This window comes from Henckelia pumila, chromosome 2 (genome assembly GCF_033568475.1).
Source record: "Henckelia pumila isolate YLH828 chromosome 2, ASM3356847v2, whole genome shotgun sequence".
Taxonomy (NCBI): domain Eukaryota; kingdom Viridiplantae; phylum Streptophyta; class Magnoliopsida; order Lamiales; family Gesneriaceae; genus Henckelia; species Henckelia pumila.
In genome coordinates, this window is record NC_133121.1 from 7906395 (window position 1) to 7931928 (window position 25534).

Sequence of the window (25534 nt, forward strand, 5' to 3'; positions counted from 1 at the left end):
TTATAATTCCTCTAGCAGGCGGAGCTGGTCTTTGATGAGCTCGGTCATCGTCGGGCTGGCCCTGATTCGGGTGATTGAAATCTTCATGGGGAGGAGCAGTCCTGGCTCTTTGCCTCGGTCTTTCTTGCTGTCTCTTGTTCGGGCGATATCCCTCTTGACGGGTCAATATATTTTTTAATTCAGCATGTTGTTGTATTATTCTTTCAATCTCTTGATCTAATTGACGACAGTTCTCAGTAATATGCCCATACTCATTATGAAAGTGACAATATTTATCTGATTCCCTGTTCCGAGGTCCCTTCTCAGTCCATGGAGGCCTTTGTGTGAGCTTCCGATCATCACAAATTTGGAGGGCTCGGACTTTACTCATGCGCAAGGGAGTGAAAGATCTGAATTCTCCCAACAGCGCAGGTCGGAATGGTTGTCCCATTCCTGTCCCATTGCTCGGAACCCTATTGCCCTTTGGACTTTTTGGTCGCTCCCTCTTCACAGCTGCTCGCGAGACCTGAATCTATTCCATGTTGACATATTTCTCAGCTCGGGCAAGTAATTCCTCATACGTCTCCGGCGGCCTTTTTATTAAAGATTTAAGAAAATCTTTTGTATCCAGCCCTTGCATGAATGCGCTGATGAGCAGGTCTGGGGTAGCCATGGGTACCTCGAGAGCCAAGGCACTAAACCTTCGAATGTATGCCCTCAAATTTTCATACCCGTTGTTTGATTGCAAAGAGACTGAAAGTAGTGGTAGGATGCTTTTTGCTACTAGCAAAGTGATGCAAAAAGGATTTGCTAAAATCCTTGAATTCCTTGATCTCCCCAGCGCGTAACGTATTGAACCATTGCTGGGCTGGTCCTATGAGAGTAGTAAGGAAAGACCTACACTTGATCGGATCCGAATATTTATGCAGCAAAGCTGCATTCTCGAATCATGCTAAATGTTCCTCTGGATCGCCTTTACCATCGTACTCCCCGACGTGGGGCAATTTAAATTGTTTGGGAAGGTCAGCGTCCAATATCTCCTGAGTAAAAGGAATGTTTCTGATTGTGGTAGCTAGGTACCCGGACTGCTTCTTCCTGAGCTGCTCCATTTCTTCCTTCAATTTTTTGATCTCCTCGAGGTGGGCATTATGATCGGGGTGCGGAATGTTTTCCTCATCCTTCTCTGCCAAAGCCCTCTGAACAGCCTGAGCTATTAACAACTCTAAATTAGGATGATTTCCATTCTGATCAGCCATCGAAACTCTTTTTCTTCAAATTCCCACAGACGGCGCCAATTGATGATGTCGGAATTTTACCTCGGGTTCGGTCTGGTAGAATGGATCCTCCAATTTCTTTATGGAGCAGGTCGGATCGGGTGTGGCGGAACTGCACAAGCAACAGCTAGGTCAAAGGGACGCCGAAGGTGTTTTCGGCGTGACCCCTCCGATGCCTAAGTCAGTGTCTTGAAGGCAGAGGGTATGATTAATGCGAAAACTGAGAGATATGAGTGCGTGAATATAAAAGTGAGTAGTGAATAATGAATAATACCTGTATTTATAGTAGAAATAGAATAAGTTACCTAGTCGAATTATAACATGTTAGGGAGTAGGACTCTTCACTCATTGGTCCCTTTGTAAGCTTATCTCTATCTCATAAATATTTGATAAGATCTAAGCTTATCTCGTATATATCAAAATCCCACTTGAATTAGAAAAAGATTGTACATGGCCTATTAAAGCATAACCTAGCTCGGCCCATTATGACCAGCCCAGGTCATGACAAAGCCCAACATAGCTTTGGACTGGACTGGACCCTACCACCTTGGGCTATGTTAGGTAAACCCATTATAAACGGGCTCGGGTGGAAATATTTTATCGGAGTAACAGAGTCCCTCATCATAGGAAACCTGTAGAGCATTTCTTGAAGGCTGTTGATGAAATTATTGCTCAAGATATTGCTAAAACAGTGCAAAAACTTTTATCATCTCCACTCACAATGGCATCTTATGGGGATGGTAATTACTATTTATTGAAGAATTCGTTAGCCCTACTGATATTTCACGAGTCCATAAGACATTCATTTACCACAATTTTGTATTTCACATTTATCCCGTTCATCTTGCAGTTCTGCATCTACCGAGCTACGAGGCGGTTTCCAGTAGGTTCCATTCAAAATGAAATTCCTGCCGCCACGTTGATTATATGATCCCCTAAAATGTCTTAATCCTCGAGTCGCATTTTAAAACTTCTTCTGACCGATATTTAATGGAAATAAGGTATGTCAGTTGCTTTACGTGGACAGATCAGATACTTGGAAAAAAACACCTTGATGCCTGATTCATTTCATTGTATGTTTTGTAGATCGTCCTTTAAATGTTGTGATTTTGAGCTTTTTTGTATTTCTACACCTAAAGGTGGTAATAAGGCTACTGAAAAATATTAAATTTGTCGGAACAAGCTACCGAGCATACGAGGCTAATTATGTTTAACTTAATAATTCGTTGGAGCAAGGTAACCAGCATTAAAAGTATACTACATGCAGGTTGGTTTGTGTGAGGCTGTACGTGTTTTCTCTGTATATACATTGTCGGTTGTAGACTTGTAGTTGCTTTAAGTTCTGAGTAGCTAGCCGAAGTAGTATGCATATGGGTAGGATGATCCAATTCGAAGGTGCCCTGACTGTCATGGTGTCTGAGATCTATTTGCTTCAATGTTTCCTTTTGTTGTTGTTACCTCTGTCATAGTTGTTCACGTCTATTTCTTTTGGTAGATGGACGCAATGTAGCGACGACAAAAGGAAACACAGAAAGTAAGTAGCTTTCGGAATTCATAGGCTAAGCTGAAAACTGAAATTTTATATCATAACTGGTGTTAGAATCTGTATCAATGAATGGATGCTGGTGACATGCAAGTTATTTGATGAGTGCTTAATGTGTAATATCTTAGGGTGAAAGACAATAAAGACATGTTAGTGATGTTATGCTTGGACTAATGAATTTTTATTTCACCACTATTATATATGGATTTCAGATAATGTTCGAGTTGGAAGGATTTTTATTCAGTAGAATAATTTGAAAAGATGGATTCAAGTGATTCTATATAGTATTCTACCAATGCTTACTAATCCTTCTCTTATCATGCTTTTGGTATGCCAGATAAATGGAGATTGGAATTTTCAGAAGTAAAAAAATTCACATTTAACTAGTCTTAGACTTGCAAAAAAATTTTCAGAAAAAAGCATCTAGATTAATTTGGTTTAGTAGGTTAAATCACATAGAAGAGTTATTTTTGAGATATTTCCCATCCCATGCATGAATACTCCCTATTTGAGAAGAAAGCTACAACTGCCAGACATCTAAATTAATTTGGTTTAGTAGCTTAAATCCCTATTTGGTTTAGTGATTAATGGAATCAGGTAGCTGGTGCGTAGTGTCAACCCCTTTTTTTAGAAATGTCGATGGGCACGTTTGCAAACCACCAATCCACCATCTGCATCCGAAGGCTCCTAATCTCACTATATATATACATGTTCCACGGCCACCTCAAAAAAAAAAAAACAAAGAAAGAAAGAAAGAAAGAAAGAAACACCACATGAAGTTTCCTGCAGCAATCTGGTTTGTGATAGCGTTTATCCCCTACTTTCATAAATCAGGCAGCTGGTGGGTACTACGCACCAGACTCACATGTCATCATCAATATCACCTGAATACTGAACAAAAAGAGATGAATTTTCCATGCATGCAAGTACAAAAAGGCGGCCCGTGCTACTTTCCGGACAAGTGGCTCTTGTCCGGGTCGTATTTGATTAACTGGGCCTACCACAACAATTCAGGCATGAAGTGCGAAAGTGTGTTCTTTCGTGCAAATATGGTTGAAGACGTACCAGTAAGTTTGTTTTACTCTGTTTTGTTATTAACAGAGTAATAAGACATCGAAATTGTTTTTTTTTTTTGGGTGGGGGGTGGGGCGGGTCACACTGTAGATCCGCCCCTGCGTGTGACAACACAAGAAGTTGGGAAATTCTAACATCTGTTGGATCCGGACCAGCCACAGTAAAATTCAAATCATATCCGATTAATAACTTGCTCAAAGTAGCCGAATTTCAAGCTTCATCGACTAACTTAATTATGATGAATTTGAACCATGACATTGAATGACTCGTGAAATATCGAGTTTTTAGTACGCAGATGATCACTAATGCCATGAAACTACCATTTACTAGCCACATAACCAATCAGTTTGTTTTATCCGTTTGTTAATAACAAAACAAAGTAAAACAAACTTACTGGGATCGTCTTCAACCACATTTGCACCAAAGAAAACACTTTCTCACATCATGGCTGAACTGTTATGATAGGCCAAGTTGATCAAATACGACCCGAACAAGAGTCACTTGTCCGTGAAGTAACACGGGCCGCCTTTTTGTACTTGCATGCACGGGAAATTCATCCTTTTTTGTTCGGCATTGCATGTGATATTGATGATGGAACGCAGAGACGGAGGGAGGGGGGGCAGTGGGGGCAACCGCCCCCCTCAATTTTTCAGCTTAACAAAGGGGTAGGAGGTAAATGGAGTCGATGGTGGGGGGCAGAGGGCCGAGTCGGAGTGACCAAAATTTTTTTATTCTTAAATAAAGATTAAAAAGTAAAAATAAATAAAAATAAAAATTGTACTTTGAAATTTTTATTTTTTATCTAAGTTATTTATTTTTTGTTTAATGATTGTTTATTTTGTTGAAGTAATATTTTGTCCTATAATTATCTTTCTCTTGAAATATATGTGTTGTTCATTTAGCCCATCGTTCGCAAAAACGGTCACGGAATGGAGGGAATGACCGTTTTGAAATGGGAACGACAGTTGTCGCGACAAAGTGATGGAGGAAAAAGGTTGATTAATATAACACTATTTTTTTAAAATATCGGCGATTTCACGGATGTCGCGGAATGAAACAACAATTTCACGGATTTCGCGGCCGTCGCGGAACGTTTTAGATAATTTTTTTAATTAAAATTTTAGCAAATTATATAATTATTTGTATTTTTATTATAAAAAATCTCTCGACAATAACCGCGATCGTTCCGTGAAATTCCAATAAAATCGAAACGACAGCCTCCGCCACCGCAACTGCGAACCATGATCTCGCCCCCTATTTGATTTTTCTGGCTTCGTCCCTGATGGCACGTGCGTCATTCTCTGGCATGCTGGTGCTTAGTACGCACCAGCTGCCTGATTCATGAGAGTAGGGGATAAAGGCTATCACGAACTAGATTGCCGCAGGAAACTTCATTTGATGAGTTTTTTTTCTTTCTTTCTTTCTTTGTTTTTTTAGGAGGCCGTGGAACGTGTATATATAGTGAAATTAGGAGCCTTAAGATGCAGATGGTGGACTGGTGGTTTGCAAACGTGCCCATCGACATTTCTAAAAAAGAGTTGACACTACGCATCAGCTGCCTGATTCAATTAATCACTAAACCAAATAAAGATTTAAACTACTAAACAAATTAATTTAGATGTCTGACATTTCTAGATTTCTTCTCAAATATATAGGGAGTATGCATGGGATGAGAAATATCTCCAAAATAACTCTTCTCTGTGATTTAATCTACTAAACCAAATTAATCTAGATGCTTTTTTCTGAAAATTTTTTGCAAGTTTAAGACTAGTTAAATGTAAATTTTTTTACTTCTGGAAATTCCAGTCTCCATTAATCACTGATTTTTGTACCCTAAGGTACCGTTTGGTACAAGTACAATTAGTACTTGTACAACTTATCCTATCCAATTTCACGTTCTTCTCGTCATATTATTTATCCATCTATTAATTATTTATTTTACATCAATCAAATCATTAATAATTTATCTTACATCAATAAAATCATTGAATTTAAATTACTATATTACCCTTATAAATAATATTATTCATATTTTATTTATTCTTAAAAGGACAAAATGGTAATTTATATTTTTAATATAAAATTCAATCAATCAAATCAAATAAACTATAATCTATCAATCAAATCAAATACTAAATTAACTATCATTTTCTATTTATTTATATTAAATTATATTACTTATCCAAACGGTGCCTAAAAATATTTAAAATTATATATTAGCTTGATTTAAACCAGTGTTTATTGCACGTAGGTGTGTATAAATTTCTTTCCTGTTTATTATTATTATTATTATTATTATTATTATTATTATTATTATTATTATTATTATTATTATTATTATTATTATTATTATTATTATTTATTTATTTATTTTTAAGTTTTCATAGAGATTCAAGAGTGTATTTACATTATGGTTATGAAATTTTGCGGATTCGACCCCAAATTCAACCCAAAGGAAGTTAGCCTCGAGTTCAAATTATTAAATTAAAAAAAAACGTAATGTTAGTAAACTCTTCTCTCACTAAATCTATGCTTTTTTTTAGGAGTAAAACTATGCCTATTTATTCACTTCAAAATTTCAAATGGCTAGGCGTCAACATAATATATATACGACAAACAAATCATATATAAAAAAGTATACAAATAATAAATAATACAAATAAAAAAATAAAAAAATCGGTGGCTGAGAATTTTGTTCATCAGCGTTGTCACCATCCATTACATTGTAGACGACCAAAATCGTGTACGTAGGGTTTTTTTTCCGTCTACATTTTCTATGTCATTAAGATATGATATATGTTATGTAATTTCTTAACTACATTTATACGGAGCCAATATTTCATGCCACTATTTTTATCATGGTCACTCAAATTCATTTATTACTATTGGATTATGAAATGATTAAATATGAAAGCCACAAAGGTGGATAAGTTTATGATCCAAAAATTATAATTCAATATGGTAAATAATTAAGGGCTTAGACATTAAGAAACAACCATATATAAATAAGAGTGGTTGTTGACAATATTTGTCTAACTTAGTGTTTTGTTTGTCGGACCAATATATATATATATAATTTTATGCAAAGAATTCTATTTTTGCAATGATAATAAATTCCATAATGGAGTAATTTGTGCTTGGGACTCTTTAAATGATCAGATTAGTGGTTTGAGTGGCGGTGTAAACTCTACCACGAAGATTATGATAGACTATTCTTGGGTCAGCTAATACCCTAAACGGACTAGCTGATAAGTGTATTTTATACACTTAATTTAGTTATGATTTTAATTATTAATTATTTGTTTCGAGCAGATTTATGTGGGTATTTTGTTGTTTTTGTGTTTACAGTGATTTATTGAATTTATGTGGAAATGAGAGGAAAAAGGAGAAAAGAAGAATAAAAGAAAGGAAAAAGAAAAGAAGAGAAAATTAAAGAGAAGAAAGGAACGATCAGATCAAGAGAAGGAAGAAAATGGGCTTTGTTAATGGGCCAAGAAACATCAGCGCTTAATTTTAGCGCTAAAGAAGAGCTATCGCGCTACTTTTCTGGAGAATGAAGTCGAGAGAAAGGGGCGCCCGTGCCTTCACTAGAGCGCCCGCCCCGTCGCTGTGATTTGGAAATTTTATTATATCGGGAAATAATTTTCTTGGGCTTTTTGTGGGCTTTTGCTGAGCAATATAAAAAGATTTCTGCCAGACAAATTGGAGGGGGGAGCCGCCACAACTTAAACACTACAGATCAGAGAATATCAGAGTTTGATCGTGAACTTTTGGGAAGGATTTCTGGAGCTTATCTGAAGAACAAAGACGGAGTTTGATCGATCGGACACGGTGTCGACGACGGATTTGTTTATTTTATCTTTTATTTATTTTATTCTGAATATGTTTGGATTTTTGAATTTGTTTTGTTTTATTCATAATTTTATTATGAACTAAATTTTTAGAGTCTAGATGTCAGATGGAACCTGATGTAGACGCTTTCATGAATTCTTGATTTTATTGGATTGAGTTTCTTCTAGATTAATTGTTTTTTTTAGAATTGATTGTCTTTTCAATTATATGATCAATAATTGATTTGTTATATTTATTTGAAATCATTGCTCGGGAGAGGGGATTTTGAATAGGACATTAGAAACTACACTGTTAATTATTTATACAGCTTGGGAGAGTGTATGATTTTAACAGAGCTTTTAAAAAAAACATTGTTTTGTGATAGATCACTGCGATAAATTCTTAATATGAATATTGAAATTGAATTGTAGTTGATAAACATTATTTGTTGCTCGGGAGAGGGAAATAATACACTTAAGTGTTCTTGGGTATTAATTGACTGAAATTCATGAAGATTAATCATTTAGGATTGACTGTTGTTGAAACCATGTAAAATCTATACCTCTAGACCAATTTTCTCTGATTGATTATATCTGCAAGTTGTTTGCGTGCTATCAAAAACATCCTGATTATTTTTATTTATTGCAAATTTCTCAAATATTGATTTTCTAGATAAAGTTTAGACTATTTTAATTACAAGCACTGCTTATTTTCATTTTACTCCCTGTGGGATCGATATCTGATTTAATCACTATATTAAAACTTGACACTCGTACGCTTGCGAGTAAATTTTCACAACAAGTTTTTGGCGCCGTTGCCGGGGAGTAATTTTGATTATTTTTTTTAGTCTTGTTACCAATTAGTCTAGATTTTAATTTAGAGTTTTTTTTATTTTATTTTGAATTTACTAATTAAATTCTTCTTAATTTTAATTGCAGTTTATGCGACGATCTCAAAGTGCGAATTCTCTACTTTTTGATCCGGTGATCGAACGAACTGCACGTGCTTTGAGAAGAGCGAGAAGAGAAGAAATTAATAACATGGCTGAAGAGAATGTGAATCAAGCTCCCCTGGTGCCTATCAGAGATCACTTCAGGCCGACGATCCAGGCTCACTACTCTGGAATAGCTCGAGGAACAATCAATGCCAACAATTTTGAGCTAAAGCCGGCCTTGATTAACATGGTTCAATCGAACCAATTTAATGGGAGTGTCATAGCTGATCCTCACTTGCATCTCTGGACCTTTTTAGAAATTACTGATACGGTAAAATTTTACGGTGTTCCTGAGGATATTATTCGTTTACGCTTGTTTCTGTTTTCTCTCAGGGATCAAGCCAGAAGTTGGTTGCAATCACTGCCGTTTGGAAGCATCACTACTTGGGAAGGGATGGCAGAAAAATTTTTTGCTAAATATTTTCCACCTGCCAAGTCCACCCAGTTGAAGATCGAGATCAGCACTTTCAGGCAGATGGATTCTGAACAGCTCTACGAGGCGTGGGAAAGGTACAAAGAACTACTTAGACGTTGTCCTAACCACAATTTTGCAGATTGGGAACAGATCGAGTGGTTTTACAACGGACTGAATGCGCCTACGAGGATGAACGTGGATTCTGCTTCTGGAGGAACTATTTTTGCAAAGGACCCCGCTCAAGCCTATGATATGCTGGAACAGATGACGATAAACAGTTTTCAATGGCCATCTGAGCGTGTGGGAGTCAAGAAGCCAGCTGAAGTGTATGCAGTAGATCCTCTCACATCTATCACGGCCAAATTATCTGCACTGACTACACAGGTAGCTTCTTTGAATAAGATCACTGTTGCAGATTCCATTGGAGTTGAAGGATCACATAACCCAAAGGAAGTTAATTATATCCATCCTAATGGCTACCGAGGTTATGGAGCTTACAGAGGTAATCCTATTCCCAATACTTTTCACCCTAATTTGCGGAATAATAAAAAAATTTCATATGCTAACAATACTAATAAGGGTGATGGTAAGCCATCTTTGGAGGATGTGGTTAGTACTTTTGTGCAGGAATCAGGTAAGAGAATGACGAGAACTGAGTCTCGCCTTGATAGTTTGGAGACGCACATGGCCAACATGGGCGCGGTGTTGCAATCCATGGAGACTAGCATTGGGCAGTTGGCAAACGCACTAAAGGATACAACCGCGGCCAGTTTCCTAGCAATACTGAGGTGAATCCCAAGGAGCAATGCAATGCTATATCGTTGAGAAGTGAGAAGCAAGTAGATAGAGAAGAGTGCCAACCTGAGAGCAAGACACCTGAAAAAGCTGTTGTTGAAGAAAAGGAAGTCGAGGAGAAAGAGAAGGAGCCTGAACTTGACCCGAAACTGATGTACAAGCCTCCACTGCCATACCCGCAAAGGTTCAAGAAGAAGGCATTGGATGAGCAGTTCTCCAAATTCTTGAAGATTTTCAAGAAAATTCACATCAACATCCCCTTTGCTGATGCCTTGGAGCAAATGCCGAATTATGCGAAGTTCATCAAGGAGGTGATGTCCAAGAAGAGGAGGATGCTAGAAAACGAGGTGGTGAATTTGACTGAAGAGTGTAGTGCGGTGCTCCAAAAGAAGATGCCACAGAAGCCTAAGGATCCAGGGAGTTTTACTATTCCTTGCACTATTGGTTCTTCTTATTTAAATAATGCACTTTGTGATTTAGGGGTCAGTATTAACTTAATGCCATTATCTATTTACAGGGCCTTGGAGTTGGGCGAGATGAAAGCCACTATTATTTCATTGTAGTTGGCGGATCGGAGCATTACATATCCCCTAGGAATTATTGAAGATGTTCTAGTCAAGGTGGATAAATTTATCTTTCCAGCGGATTTTGTGATATTCGACATTGAAGCGGATCATGGTGCTCCGCTGATTTTTGGACGCCCGTTTTTGGCTACTGCTGATGCCAAAATAAATGTCAAGAATGGTGAATTATCAATGGGTGTGGAGTACGAACGAGTGGTCTTCAACTTATTCACGAAAGCACCCACTCCACCCATTGAAGAATTGTGTTTAATTGATCCAGTGGAGAAGTTGGAAGCGAAAAATTTACCAACAAAGAAAGCTACGAAGAACAAGAAAGCAAAATTTAAAAGGCGGTTCGTGGAATTTATTTGGCGAGTAAAAGAGAAAGGGAAGATCTAACACCAGTGAAAGTCAGGCTGACGACTTTAAACCAAGCGCTACTTGGGAGGCAACCCAAGCATTTTCTTTTATTTTATTTTATTTGCAGTTTATTTAATTTTTGTTATTTATTTGTTTTATGTTTTTTATTTTAAATTTTTGAGCTTAATTTTTATTAATTTTCAAAAATTTGCAGGCTTGAGAAACCTCAAAATCGAGCTAGAGGCACGTCCGCCCCATTAAATTGAGCGCCCGCGCATCTCCTGGACAAAATTGGTGTTGATTTGCGAATTCAAGGCGCGCCTGCGCCCCTTCTCTCGAGCGCCCGCGCCTCCCCTTCGTTGCACTGATGCACCAACCGCGCTACTCCTTGCGCAATCGCGCTACTGAACAGCGCCTGTCATGCGCTATCGCGCTTTCGAGCTGCACCAAAACATTGCGCCAATGATTCCAAACCACGCAGCATGAAGCGCTATCGCTTCAACCAGCAGAGCACCATCGCGCTCCCCAACAGCCCTCTAACACGCGCTATCGCGCCTCTCCAACACCCACCAGCAGCCCTCCCACCTGCGCTATCGCGCATCCCCATCCATCATCTACGCTCCACCATCTCCAACTCCACAACCATGCACCAAACATCTCTCCATTAGCGCAGGCCATCTTCCCAATTAATGCTCTAACCATCTCCCATTAGCGCAGAAACAAAGAGCAATCGCGCTCTCTATTCATCTTCTGCGCTTCATCAAGAAAAAACGTGCAGCTTCCTGATCTCCTCCAAGCGCAAACAAGCATCTTATAGCGCACCTATCCTAGAACCTTACAGCCCAAAATCCTCGCATGAAATCAAACCAAGCTTACACCTTGAGCTATCGCCTATCCGCAGCATGCCATGCCATGGATTTGTGTTTCTTCTAGCAATATTTTCTTAACTGATTGCTTCGGGTTTCATTTGCATCTTCTCTTATGGTGTGCATGTATTCTTTTCAGGATCATTTGGATGTCATGTGGTGCTTCTCAATTATTTTAACCTTGGCATTGCGGCTGCAAAATTATTTAACATGGAGATGAAGTTGATAACATCGAGTACTGATGCTCGGTGTCCAGGTATATGTCCCTTGTTCTTTTTATTGTTTTTAATCATTAGGGACAATGATTATATTAAGTTTGGGGGGATGAATCATTTTTTTCAAGGATTTAGTTGATTAGTGTTATTGTGCTTAATAGATTAAATTTTTTGAGTTTTATTGAGTTGAATTTAAAAAAAGTTGAGAAAGAAATGGATGCATGGCCAATGATGAAAAAAATATTTTTTGTGCTATAACTGAAATACATGATTGTCTGTCTATCTGACAAATATTTTTGAAAAAATGGAACCAATTAGATGAACAATTTTCTATATACTCTGTGATTAATACTTGAATCTGATTTTTGAAACATACAAACATAGATATGATTGAGGCATTGTTTGAAATTTTTGGGCCTGATTTTTATTGAAAAATTTTATCCTTAGTTGCTTATTTGAGCCTACACGTATATTAGTACATTGAGGTACGAGAAAATATGAATTTGTTGAAAATCATCGTTTACTGCTGATGATTATTCTTTCCTGCACTGATTGAATTTGTATGATTTAATTGTGGATTGAGACTTGTCTAGAACTAGTTTGAACACTCTTCGAGGCGAAATACGGGCAAAACTGAGATTATGAATGATTTAGGCGATTTTTCTGAATTCTTTTGTGCCTTTCAAGCTACCTAATTATTTGTTATCCCTAGTACTTTGTTTGAGCTTTATTGAAAATCTAATGGCATGCGTGTAAACGTGTGATTAACCCCCATTCGTCATTATTTCAAGGTCCTACATTGACTACCTGAATAGCCTATACACTATTTCCTACCTTTAAGGGAGTAATTTGAATGCTAAATTGTTTTATGCTCCTAGTTGATATTTGTGAAAATGGAATGGCGTGGTAGATGAATTGAAAAGATGAAAAGAGGTAGTAGAAAGAAAGAAAAAATTTGAAAAAGTTGTGAAAGAAGTTGTGAGAAAAAGTTGAATCAGTGAAGTGAATTGAAAAAAAAAGAATTAAGTGTGAAAGTGTGAAAGAAAAGGAGTTGAAATTAGAGTTTAAACATGAATATAAATTACTCCTTAATTTTGAATTCTTATCCTTCGTTTGTAGCCATGAGCCAGGCCTTACATTATAAGCCAAATAAGTCATATTGACCAAGTCTCAGTTGCCCAATATACTAGTAGAGAAGAGTTGCGAGAATTTAGCCTATGGACTGTTGATTGATACTTTTAATGATTATGAATTTTGATCGAAACACGCACACACTATTATTCTTTGCATTTACCTAATTGTTAGTGTTTTTTATTTTATATCCTTTATTTGAGCCTCTGCCTTCTTGAAAAGTCCTCATGATCTATGAATGTTTGAATTGAACTTGGAGAATGGTGTTTTGAACTTGAGTTGCGAAGATTGTGAGTTTATGCGGTTATTTTGTTATGACTGAAACTTTCAAGTGTTAGTAAGTTGGATGAGATTGGATTTGAAAATTCTTTGAAATCATTGTCGAGGCCATTGCTCCATAATATTTATTGACTATTCTTGTGAGTTTATGATGATTTGAGTTTTTGGAAGTTTTTGAATTGAATAGTTTTGCTCGGGACTAGCAAAAGTCTAAGTTTGGGGGTATTTGATAAGTGTATTTTATACACTTAATTTAGTTATGATTTTAATTGTTAATTATTTGTTTCGAGCAGATTTATGTGGATATTTTGTTGTTTTTGTGTTTACAGTGATTTATTGAATTTATGTGGAAATGAGAGGAAAAAGGAGAAAAGAAGAATAAAAGAAAGAAAAAAGAAAAGAAGAGAAAATTGAAGAGAAGAAAGGAACGATCAGATCAAGAGAAGGAAGAAAATGGGCTTTGTTAATGTGCCAAGAAACATCAGCGCTTAATTTTAGCGCTAAAAAAGAGCTATCGCGCTACTTTTCTGGAGAATGAAGTCGAGAGAAAGGGGTGCCCGCGCCTTCACTAGAGCGCCCGCCCCGTCGCTGTGATTTGAAAATTTTATTATATTGGGAAATAATTTTCTTGGGCTTTTTGTGGGCTTTTGCTGAGCAATATAAAAAGATTTCTGCCAGACAAATTGGAGGGGGGAGCCGCCACAACTTAAACACTACAGATCAGAGAATATCAGAGTTTTATCGTGAACTTTTGGGAAGGATTTCTGGAGCTTATCTGAAGAACAAAGACGGAGTTTGATCGATCGGACACGGCGTCGACGACGGATTTGTTTCTTTTATCTTTTATTTATTTTATTCTGAATATGTTTGGATTTTTGAATATGTTTTGTTTTATTCATAATTTTATTATGAACTAAATTTTTAGAGTCTAGAGGTCAGATGGAACCTGGTGTAGACGCTTTCATGAATTCTTGATTTTATTGGATTGAGTTTCTTCTAGATTAATTGTTTTTTCTAGAATTGATTGTATTTTCAATTATCTGATCAATAATTGATTTGTTATATTTATTTGAAATCATTGCTCGGGAGAGGGGATTTTGAATAGGACATTAGAAACTACACTGTTAATTATTTATACAGCTCGGGAGAGTGTATGATTTTAACAGAGCTTTTAAAAAGAACATTGTTTTGTGATAGATCACTGCGATAAATTTTTAATAGGAATATTGGAATTGAATTGTAGTTGATAAACATTATTTGTTGCTCGGGAGAGGAAAATAATAAACTTAAGTGTTCTTGGCTATTAATTGACTGAAATTCATGATGATTAATCATTTAGGATTGACTGTTGTTGAAACCAGGTGAAATCTATACCTCTAGACCAATTTTCTCTGATTGATTATATCTGCAAGTTGTGTGCGTGCTATCAAAAACATCCTGATTATTTTTATTTATTGCAAATTTCTCAAATATTGATTTTCTAGATAAAGTTTAGACTATTTTAATTACAAGCACTGAATATTTTTATTTTACTCCATGTATCGATATCTGATTTAATCACTATATTAAAACTTGACACTCATACGCTTGCGAGTAAATTTTCACAACACTAGTCGAATCACTAATTTAAAAATTATTTCATTCATTTATGTATGGTTTACAAGTTTTGAATTATATATATTATATGTATGTTTTATTCATGATTGATTTAATTTGAAATATTTATGTTATTTATAATGATTTATGTGAGGTTGCTGATTTATTGATTTTAAAAAGATTTATATTATTTATAATAATTTATGCACGATTTTTTTTTAAAATTATCAAACCTAACTCGCAACCCTTGGTGGCCCACTCACCTCGTCCCATTTATTGATGGGCCAAAACAGAACGACACGGTCGATTCATTTGACATTAACTCTATCAAATAAGGTATTTAATTTAATTTTTTTATATTAGATAACTTCAATTATAATAATTTGAGTTGATCCAAATACTTTGGGTGTGTAACGTTAGACATTAAATTATGTTAAAGTTTTTTTTGTTCGAGAAATATCATCACAGGCTACATTCAAAGCTACTCACTCTACAGTAATTAGCAAGAATTTCTATTTTTTGAGCGATGCTCCAAAACTTCAATTATTTCCAACTTCGAGAGCAATTAGAGTGCCAAGAGAAATATGGGTGGTTATTTAACTTTTGTTGTACTTCTTCCCATATCAGAGTAATAGCCAGAAAAAAGATTGAATATAATTCAAACTATCATTCGGATAAGCTTCCAATTATCGACACTTGGTCACATGGGATCTACGGTTGAGTAGATGCTACCCGCAGGATAGTGCACTGCGGGTGACGTGGCGGCTTATGATTGGTTAAAATCAATGGGCCCTACGTGGAACCCACTAATTTTGACCAATCATGGGGTTACACATCAGCCGCAGGGTAGTGCCCTGCGGGCGGCATGTACTAAACCGGGATGTACATGAAAAGATAGGGCTTTTTGTTTCCATCACTAATTTCCAGGGGTCAATTGTTCGAAAAAAATTTTTATGGGCCAAATAGATAATAGTATTTATTTTTTAGTAAGCTTAATAAGATTAATAAAATAAACAATAGATGAAGAATTAGAAATTTATCTTTAGACTGATTTATAATATATAGATAGTACAGGAAAAGATAGATATGTACAATAAATTATGAAGTGGGAAAGTAAATCATGTCCAATTAACATAAGAATGGACTATCAAACAATAGGCCGACAAATTAAAGATTGGGCTTCGAAGGGTCTAAATGAAGAGGTGACCCAAGAACTTCTTAATATTATGTCTTCCCGATTGTCCTCGGGAAATTTCGAACCTACCCATGGGATAATACCCCATGAGTTGTGTGGCGTGTTGTGATTGGTCTAAATTATGTTAGTCCCACATGATTGAACCAATCATGTGCTTTCACACCACCCATGGGATATTACCCCATGAGTAGGGTCGAAGAAACCCGTATACGCGCACGAGTGATTAGTTATACTAGTATGGTTTTTTCTTACTTAATTATTCACGATAATTATTTTTAATTACCGGATAATTAGCATCGTATTGTATGGGGTGCCACCTCTGAGCTTCTACCCGACTACGCCAACTGTTGTATATTTGACTTCTCTCGTTATTACCGTTTGTCGTACGTTTTTGTTATCTCTTTTACAAAATGTCTGTGCGGGGAAAATTTACAGGACCTGGTGTCGTCCGTACCAGGAAAGTGTTCAAACTTTGTTCTTTTAACTGTTTCATTCGGTGATTTGGGAAATGACTAATTCGATCTGTTCCTCGTTGTCATGAAAGAAAAGAGCCAAAACTAGAGAACCGGGGAAATACTTGAACGGTTGTTTTCCAGGAAGAGGAGAGCCGATACATTCGAATTCAATGATATTTCAGGCATATATATGATGATAATTTTGTCTTTCTTTGTCCCGATTTCTCCCCAGATATGTCTTTGTTGATAAATGATGGGGACATTGAAAATGCAGATGTCAGTGAAGAAGATGAGGATTTCATGGATGATGATCTGGTCTATTTTATGAGGACCAAAAATCATATTTTTGTCTATAAATTTGAATAATCATGTAATTTAATTTTGTGGGTTATCCTCAAGGTTGATGTATATGTTTGTTTTATAATCGATAAAGTCTTATTCATTGGTGCATTGCGTTGTGTATTTCCGGGTCTTCGTGATCGTCGGTACTTGGAATGTAGCGGGAAGGTTTCCTACGGGAAGTTTGGCTGTATATGTGGATGAATGCATGGCTGGATCAAATGATTGTCATTCGTTGGAAATGACAATGTATCGCGTTCTAGAACAGTCGGATAATCTGTTTCGGAGATCTCAACTACAGACTATGTGTTATGGGCCTAGGGTATTGTTATGGTCTTACTGATATTGGACCGAGAAAGCCCAAGCACGAGGTCCAAATTCAGAGAAGTTCAGGCCTTATATTAAGTCTGGACCAAATATACTAGAAGAGTTTAACCAGCGCAAAAAATACTTGAGCACATAGCTATAATAAGTAAAACGGAGCAAAAATAGAATACCGCAACAAGATTAACCTCTTGAACATGCTTGTCATGATCTTTGGGTTTCACAAACTCCGTCAATCCAAATTTCCTTGCTGTCAACAAGAACACAACAGTCATTTAAAAAAATGAATTTTATTTGGAATTTGATTACACTTATTTATATTTCAGTTAATATGTATTAGAATATTGAACATAAATTAATCGAAATTATGAACTTGTTTTAAATATCAATCAATAAATAAGTAAAACTGATTACAAGAATTATAAATAAAATAAAATAAAAGATATACCTCCATCCTGAAAACTGTTAAAGATCCATTCTTGATCAAGCTCTTCCTCCCCTGAGCCGCCGCAGATTGAACAAAGCAGATCATGGATTCCCATTGGTTCCGATTCAAAGAATCCCCAACGAACATCATCCTATTGTTCCTGACCACTTTCTCAAGTAATAATCTTGGCTTAAACCTTCATTAAATTAAATTAAAAAAAATAAATATGAATGAAAAAAATAAATCAACTGATCAAAGAAAAATATATAATGAAATTTACTTGGGCAAATTGCAATCTCTGGGCTGCCATCTCCAGTTCTGGTAAAGAGAATTCTTCCTTCCATTTCTCATGCAAGCTACTTGTGCTGTTTGAAACTCGCATTCTTCCTCTTTGTACAGTGGGTGAGAAACATTGTCGAAAACCCAATTTCCCGTTAATAAATTGAGGTGGGATTTCGACTTCTTCTTCTTTGATCTTCCTCTTTGTACCTGTTGATATCCCACAGGTAAGAACACAATTTTATCCAGAGGCGCCGCAGGATTTCTCTTGGCGACACAACCAACATGCACAACTGTATATTTGCTGAACGTTGATGTTCCAACAAAATGATATATCGGTTGCCCGTTTTTGGAAAGCCTTCCTCCTAGACTAGGCGACGGTCGGCGACGACAAAACGACGATGGCAGGAAATCAACAAAATGATATATTTTTTTTAATAAAAAAAATGCTTTTTTGATCTGACTTTTGATACTAAACGGAGCCTTAATCATTTCATAATCCAATAGTAATAAATGAATTTGAGTGAGTATGATAAAAATGGTGGCATGAAATTTTGGCTCCCTGTAAATGTAATTAAGAAATAACATAACATTATATCTTCATGAAATAGAACTGAAATGTAGAAAAATAAAATAAAATAAAAAAACGAGATCAAATTTTATTTATTTAAAATATTCAAAATCCTATGGCCCTGTTTTTTTATATGCTTGATTATTTTTGATTGTTTTCAATCTCATGTTTGAAGTAATTATTGATCTTGGATAAATATTAGGATTGATTAAAAGTCACTCTTGCACATCGGCGCCGATGAACACTTGAAATCTTTGGACAATGAATCGCTACCCATCAACCATCTGAGGTTACGTTGGTGTTTGAGAGAATATATCTGAACATAGTTGTATTGTCCATGAAGGTAATCGAACTGGAATAGATGATATATTTTTATGTTCGTTATGCAATTTCATGCCTAATTCATTGTCTAAATTTGTTTTCTATTAGACCGAATTGTTTGTCTTTGTCCTCTTTCTTGTTAAAATCGTCATTGCCCGAGAAATAATTTAATTTTCGCAGATTCACCAGAAATCAATTTTCTTCTAAATTAAGATTCTGTAATAAAGATTAATTAATTGCAAAAATTTATTGAATAAGATATTGTAATCAAGCATAATCTGCGAATATATTCTCATATAATTGTTTCAATAATATAAACATATTAATGGATATAGTAAATATGGTATTCATAGATATAATATCATTTATATATTTTGGATTCACGGATTTGAAAAGATCTATGTCATTAATTTCACAAATATTTTTTTATCTATATAACATGCTATTCTTTAACAACACACTTCATGTAAAAAAAATGACTAATACAAATTTTTATTTGCTTTTTGTTTCAATCTTTTTCGCATTGATTGGACGTGGATGTTATGCCAATGAACTGGTAAGTTTTTATTGTTTATTGGCGGTTTATTACGAATCCACCAAAGCCAAAAACTCGTTGATATGCCAAAAAATTCTTCTTATCTCGAATTTTTTTTCCCTTTATTTCTATCCTTTTGCTATTAGCTTCTTTACATAAATAGTGGATATATATATATATATATATATTTATATATATTAATTTTGATCTCACGCACCACAGTATGGGGGATCCACGTGCAATTCATGTCAAAAACAACTTCGATTGTCTTGAAATTTTCATGGTAGTGTTGTCCTGAAATTGTAAAATCAACGATATATCATATGATATATATTTCAATATCAGTAGTCGGAGATTTGAAGATGACCGAAAATTAGGCTAAATGTGCAATTTTCGTCCATCTTCACATTTTCGACCACCGAGATTGAAATTTGTATCATAAGATATATTGTTGAATTCGCATTTTTGAAACGACCCTACTTTGAAAGTTTCAAGACAATCGAAATTGTTTTAAATACACGTGCACGTGGATCCCAGCACCCTAGGGTGCGTGATATCAAAACTATATATATATATATATATCACTTTATGGTAGTAATAATAATATTTATTTAAATTTTATTTCAGCCACAAAAATATTGGTGCATTGTGAACGAATTTAGCACTAAAGAAGGTGATATGTTGAAATTTATGAATTTCGCATGTTCCTCAACTGTTGATTGTGGACCGATTAAGCATGGAGGTGGGTGCTATCAGGCCGATAACTTAGCCTGGATGACATCGTTCGTTCTCAATTCTTACTATCGTTTGACGGGAAATTGTTGGAATGAATTGGGGATTCTGTGGCTACAAGATCCATGTAAGAAAACAATTTTTTTCGTATACAATATATACATATGTATACTGGATTTATTTTTAAAATATATAGTGGATTTTTTTAAAAAAAAATTATAATATCACATACATTTTATATCATTACTTTTTAAATATATGAAAATTTGAATAGTTTAATGGTTAAATTCACCCGTATATTATTATATATGGTATTTGTACAAATTTTTCGTCTAACTGATTTGGAAATTTCTTGAATTTGAATAGTTCTGTACGTACAATTTTTTAAAAAAGATTCTCTCTCTATTTTGTTAATGTATTTGATATCATATAAAGTGATTTTAAAATGATTATTATATTGTATACATTTTATATTATTATTTTTTCTCGAAAATTTTTATATATAAAGAAAATGAAAAAACTTGAATTCAAGAGTTTTATAAAATTTAGTTTCAAGGACCCTAGTATATGTTTGTGAATTAGTATATATTGTATTTATACTAAATTTTCGTGTAATTGAATTGAAAATTTCTTGAGTTTGAATAATGTGATGGTCAATTTTTTTTTGGAAAAAAAAGATATTCAGGGTATATTAAATATATTGTGTAAATTTAGCATATATTGTATTTGCATCATGAATAACACAATTTTTTTTAAACTAATTATATATATATTATGAGTTTTTTTATTTAAGTTATATATATATATATATTATGAATTTTTCAGAGATCCTAATTTTATCTTTTTGTTTCTGTGTTGCAGCTTACGGAAGTTGTCATTATTTGTAAAAGTGAGATGGAATTTAATTGTTCCCATATAATAATATTAATCTTTAAATTTCGATAGTCAATTAACAAAATTTGAAAAAAATGTAATGACAAGTGTTGTTGTTTGAAGTTGTTAATTAATTCTAAATTATTTATTTTTTTGTTTCTAAATGTATGGTTTATAATCAATTTTTAGGTTTTATTTGTATTAGATCATTTGAAATCTATTACATTTGAATTTACTTTTGTTGTTATATAAATTTAACAATAGAAACTTTAAAGATCTTACTTATTTTCACTTCCACAATGATTTTCAAATTATACAAATATTTTTAAGATTTTAAATTTATTGTTATTAGTGCTCAATTATAGAGTAAATAAATGTAAAAACGAATTTGATTTGCTTTTTTTAAGTTAAGTCATTCAAACTCAATCTTAGTTTAATTGTATTTTAATTATTTATTCAAATTCTCATATTACTAATTTTTAATATTAATTACATTAAAATAAAATCTCGTGCATCGTACGGGTGGAATGCTAGTTTATTTTCTAAAAATTGATATGATTACGTTATTTATTTATTTATTTTTATGTTTTTTAGAAGCTACTTCAAACATATTTGTACTTAATCATTTTATCTGCAAATTAATGAATATATATATATATATATATATATATATATATATAGAGAGAGAGACACATTAATACTCGAATCCGCGCATTGCATGTTTTACTAGTCCATATATTAACAAAAAATGAAAAATAAATATTGAAAAAAAAGACAATATATAAAGGCATATGTAGTAATAAACCACTACAAATGGTTTATTTTGTGCGACGTCACTGTCACATTAAAAGTTGAAAGCCCATTGTTTGGATCGAAATCTTTGTGTCGAGGGGAAGGAGCAGTACAGGCTTGAAAATATATTTTAGCTACATTAGTTCGTTCTTGAATATTAAAAAAACGAACCGAACACGGAGAGAATATATCGAGTTTGGTTTTCAAACAGAACAAAAGACACTCAAAATAATCTCTCTACAAACCAATTAACATTCTAGAATCATTTGAAAAGAATGTGATGCCCCTATAAAATATGTGGGTCCGATCCGATCCGAGCCCAATTTTTAGAGATCTACCTGAAAGCCCATCTAATTTAATTTTATGAGAAGTCCAGACTGAAATTGTCCAGTTAGGGTAAAAGGAGATGACTTGGAGCACAAATCTTAGCTGCAAAAGCCTGCTAGGCTGGATTCTACTTGGGCAGGACGAAATACTGAACTGGGCTTAATGCATGGCCCATGGAGGGGATGTGGGCTCGAATAAGTACAGGTGATGTAAGCCTTATCTGCTAAACTCCTTGGGCTAAGTTAAACCAGGTGCTATAGGGAACCGACCCGTGCCCAACATTTAGAACCTTCGATTAGGGGTGGGCATCGGTCGGTTTGGTTCAAATTTACTCTACTATGATTCGGTTTTTTTGGTTTCAGTTTCATAATCTCTGGTCCGAAACCGAACCATTTTATTATGGTTTGGTCCAGTTTTTTTGTGATACGGTCCCGTTTTTTTGGTCGATTTTATACGATTTAATTAATTAATTAAATTGATTTTGCCCGACTGCAAATATTATTTTAGAGACAGAGAAAATTATGCATTGTTTAAAATAATTATGGATTTAAAACTAAAATGAAAACCAAAATATAAAAAGGTTAATACTAAAAAAATTTTAAGAACTAAAATGATATTTTACTTGATGCATGTAATACATAATACTGATAAGAGAGAATTAATAACAATAAAACATAAATTATTCCATTAGAATTAATAATATTAACTTCAATTTAAACAATAAAGCGACTATTAAGTTCCATAAAAACCATATTTAATTAAAATAGGATCATATCTTGTAAGGAAGAAAGCATGAAAGTGATAATAAAGGCCCATTTGTAAGGTCCAATGGCCAATATCCATAAAAATCTTATTTTAATTAAAATTCAGTCGGTTCAGTTTTTTCGGGGTATAAAACCGAAAACCAAACCAAAAAATCGGTTTTCATAAAATTTAAAACCGAAACCGATCGAAAAACCGAAAAAACCGAACCAAATAAACCAAATTTTTTGGTTCGGTAGGTTTTTTCGGTTTTAACCAAATTATGCCTACCCCTACCTTTGGTCATTATCAGATATATGAAGATCCGTAACAGATAAAGATAATATCCAACAAATCCGAGATTTGATATGATTCATGGGTTGGTTTTAGACTCCTAATTATCTTGGTGACTGAGTTCTACATCGGTGGGATCACGCCGAAAACACCTTTGACGCCCCCTAACGGAGTTTTTGTCTGTCTAGAGCACCATCGTTCCCGACCCGACCCGATTCGTTGAATATTTGGAGATCCGCTCTACCAGACCGAAGCCAAGGTAAATTTTGGTATAATCAATTGGCGCCGTCTGCGGGAACTTGAAGAAGAAAGAGCTGAGATGGCTGACATGAATGGAGGAAACACACATATGGAACAATCAGAACGCACAATTAGAGGAGATCAAGAGATTGAAAGAAGAGATGGAACTCTTGAAAAAGAAACAATCCGAATACTTAGTTATGCCAGTATGGAACGTCCCTTTCTCCGCTGAAATACTAAATTCAGAACTCCCCAAAAATTTCAAGTTTCTGCGCATTGAGGAATACGATGGAAAAGGAGATCCGGAAGGGCTCGGGTTTGGAATCGGGTTGAGATGTTAGGAATATACTGGCGAAAGAGGGAACTAATTCGGTTAAGTTTTGGTCGAGTTCTAAGCATTTGAAGAAATAGGTGCAAAATTTTGAAATTTAGTGAGGGTCTGTCCGAAATGCAATTTTTATAAAATGATTGGATAGGAATAATAACTCGAAGAGGAGTTCTAAACTTATTATTAAGTGTGTGGGAGTTGTGGTTTCAAGAAGAATCCTTTTGGAATAAGAATAGAGTGAGTTATAAGTTTTACGGGCGAACCGATCAAATGTCCTAAGTGCAAAATTATAGTTTAGATTCCCATCCTTGATTTTCCCCTTAATCACCATCCCGGTCATCCATATTTGAGTCTCTTGCATGATCATCGAGTAAATATTATCAATTACACTACATCTACATAAGCATGCTAAGTCCATGAATTAAGAAGGAAAGAAAATATTTTGAACGAAGGGAGATGGTTGTGACCACAGAAAGACGTGTATGGATGAGTTGGGAGACGTCCTGACTTCCCATACCACCAAACATGTATGGAAGAGTTTGGGAGAAATCCTGACTTTCCATACCATATAAAGACGTGTATGGACGAGTTTGGGAGAAATCCTGACTTCTCTTACCAAGTACGGGCAAGACAAGTTTCGGAGATATCCTGACTTCCTTGCAGCATAGTGCACTGCAACCATGATCATGGTCGAAAACATAGAGTCACAATTCAAGGATCTAAGTTCACAGTTATAGTTCAAAAACATTTATGACCATGTTTCAGTAAAGTTTACTCAGTTACATTGATTATGTTCTACTTAGCCATGCATATGTTTCATTCATGTTCATGTTCTTTATAGAAATATTTTTCTTAAGTTAAGGGAACAAAAATATTTTTATTACAAGCTATTTTTAATATGCGTGTGAATGTATTTATATATTACTCGTTATTTCCCTCATATTCTTGTTGGACCTCTAGGCTCACTACATCTATTTGGTGCAGGTTAATTTATTGTAGAGATCGAGGGGCAAGACTATTGAGTGGACTGCGACGCGGACATGACACATCCCTCCGACCTATGCTAGTCTTTCGCAAAAGCTTACTTTAGAAAGTTTAAAGTCTTTAATTTTGCTATTTGGATAAATGTTATTGTAAATATTTCTAAAATTATTTGTGGGCGTGTAATTATGTAATTGCTTAATCTTTTGACGCGTGGAATGTCGAATCATTTTCTATGGTTCTCGTTCATTTATCGGTCTAGTTTATTTAGTATTGTTGGTTGTATTTTTAGTTGTTGTCTGTGACAGACGGGTTTAAATATAAACAGATAGTTCATGCCTAAAATTTTCTTAAAATATGCATTTATTTATTTAATTATTATTTATAATAGAGTTAGGGTCGTTTCATTTATGGTTCTTAGATTTTTTTCCTTGAACCATATTAGCTTTTCCAGTCTCCTGATCAAGATGCTCTCTCTTACGAGAGACTTCCTCAATATGCAGATGACGCATGAGGGATTCCAAAGTATGCTTACTTTCTTCATGTTTAAGTTTCTTCTTATAGTCATTCCAGGAATAAGACAATTTTGTAATTATTGATCCAACTTGAAAAGGCTCAGACAAAGTAATTTCAGCATTCTTAAGATTACTAACATTTAACTGTAGATCATGAACTTGATCAAGAACGGTTTACCTTCAGTCATCTTGAAATCGAAATAGTTACCTATTAAGAACTTCTGATTACTTGCCTCTTCGATACGGTATTTGTTTTCCAGAGCCAACCACAACTCCTTCGATGTTTCAATTGTTCTGTGTGCGCTGTAAATAGAGTCTGATAATGCATTCAGTATATGGCCTCGGCACAA

The 25534-nt window shown here is 34.8% G+C and overlaps 1 protein-coding gene and 2 long non-coding RNA genes across 5 annotated transcripts; 2 read left to right on the forward strand and 1 right to left on the reverse strand.

Moving 5' to 3' along the window:
* Positions 1–1878: 1878 nt before the first annotated feature.
* LOC140885343 (uncharacterized) lies at positions 1879–3054 on the forward strand. 2 transcript variants are annotated; one of them, XR_012150883.1, is made up of 3 exons: positions 1879–1993; positions 2104–2254; positions 2749–3054. It is a non-coding gene; the product is annotated as an uncharacterized lncRNA (long non-coding RNA). The 2 variants fall into 2 exon arrangements; XR_012150882.1 differs by lacking the exon at positions 2749–3054 and having other exon boundaries at positions 2104–2475.
* On the reverse strand, positions 2593–18514 carry LOC140885342 (xylan O-acetyltransferase 1-like). Of its 2 annotated transcripts, none has more exons than XR_012150881.1 (4): positions 17936–18514; positions 17677–17851; positions 17402–17478; positions 2593–2738 (listed from the first exon to the last, which is right to left on the reverse strand). XR_012150881.1 is itself a non-coding variant. In XM_073292308.1 (4 exons), exons 1-3 carry the CDS (start codon positions 18424–18426, stop codon positions 17461–17463), a joined length of 684 nt encoding a protein of 227 aa, XP_073148409.1. In that variant the 5' UTR covers positions 18427–18514; the 3' UTR covers positions 2593–2738; positions 17417–17460. The 2 variants fall into 2 exon arrangements, 1 of the variants encoding a protein (XP_073148409.1); XM_073292308.1 differs by having other exon boundaries at positions 17417–17478.
* Positions 18515–19290: 776 nt separating this feature from the next.
* Positions 19291–21092, forward strand: LOC140879547 (uncharacterized). The gene is made up of 3 exons (XR_012149454.1): positions 19291–19382; positions 19989–20220; positions 20955–21092. It is a non-coding gene; the product is annotated as an uncharacterized lncRNA (long non-coding RNA).
* The last annotated feature ends 4442 nt before the right edge of the window (positions 21093–25534 follow it).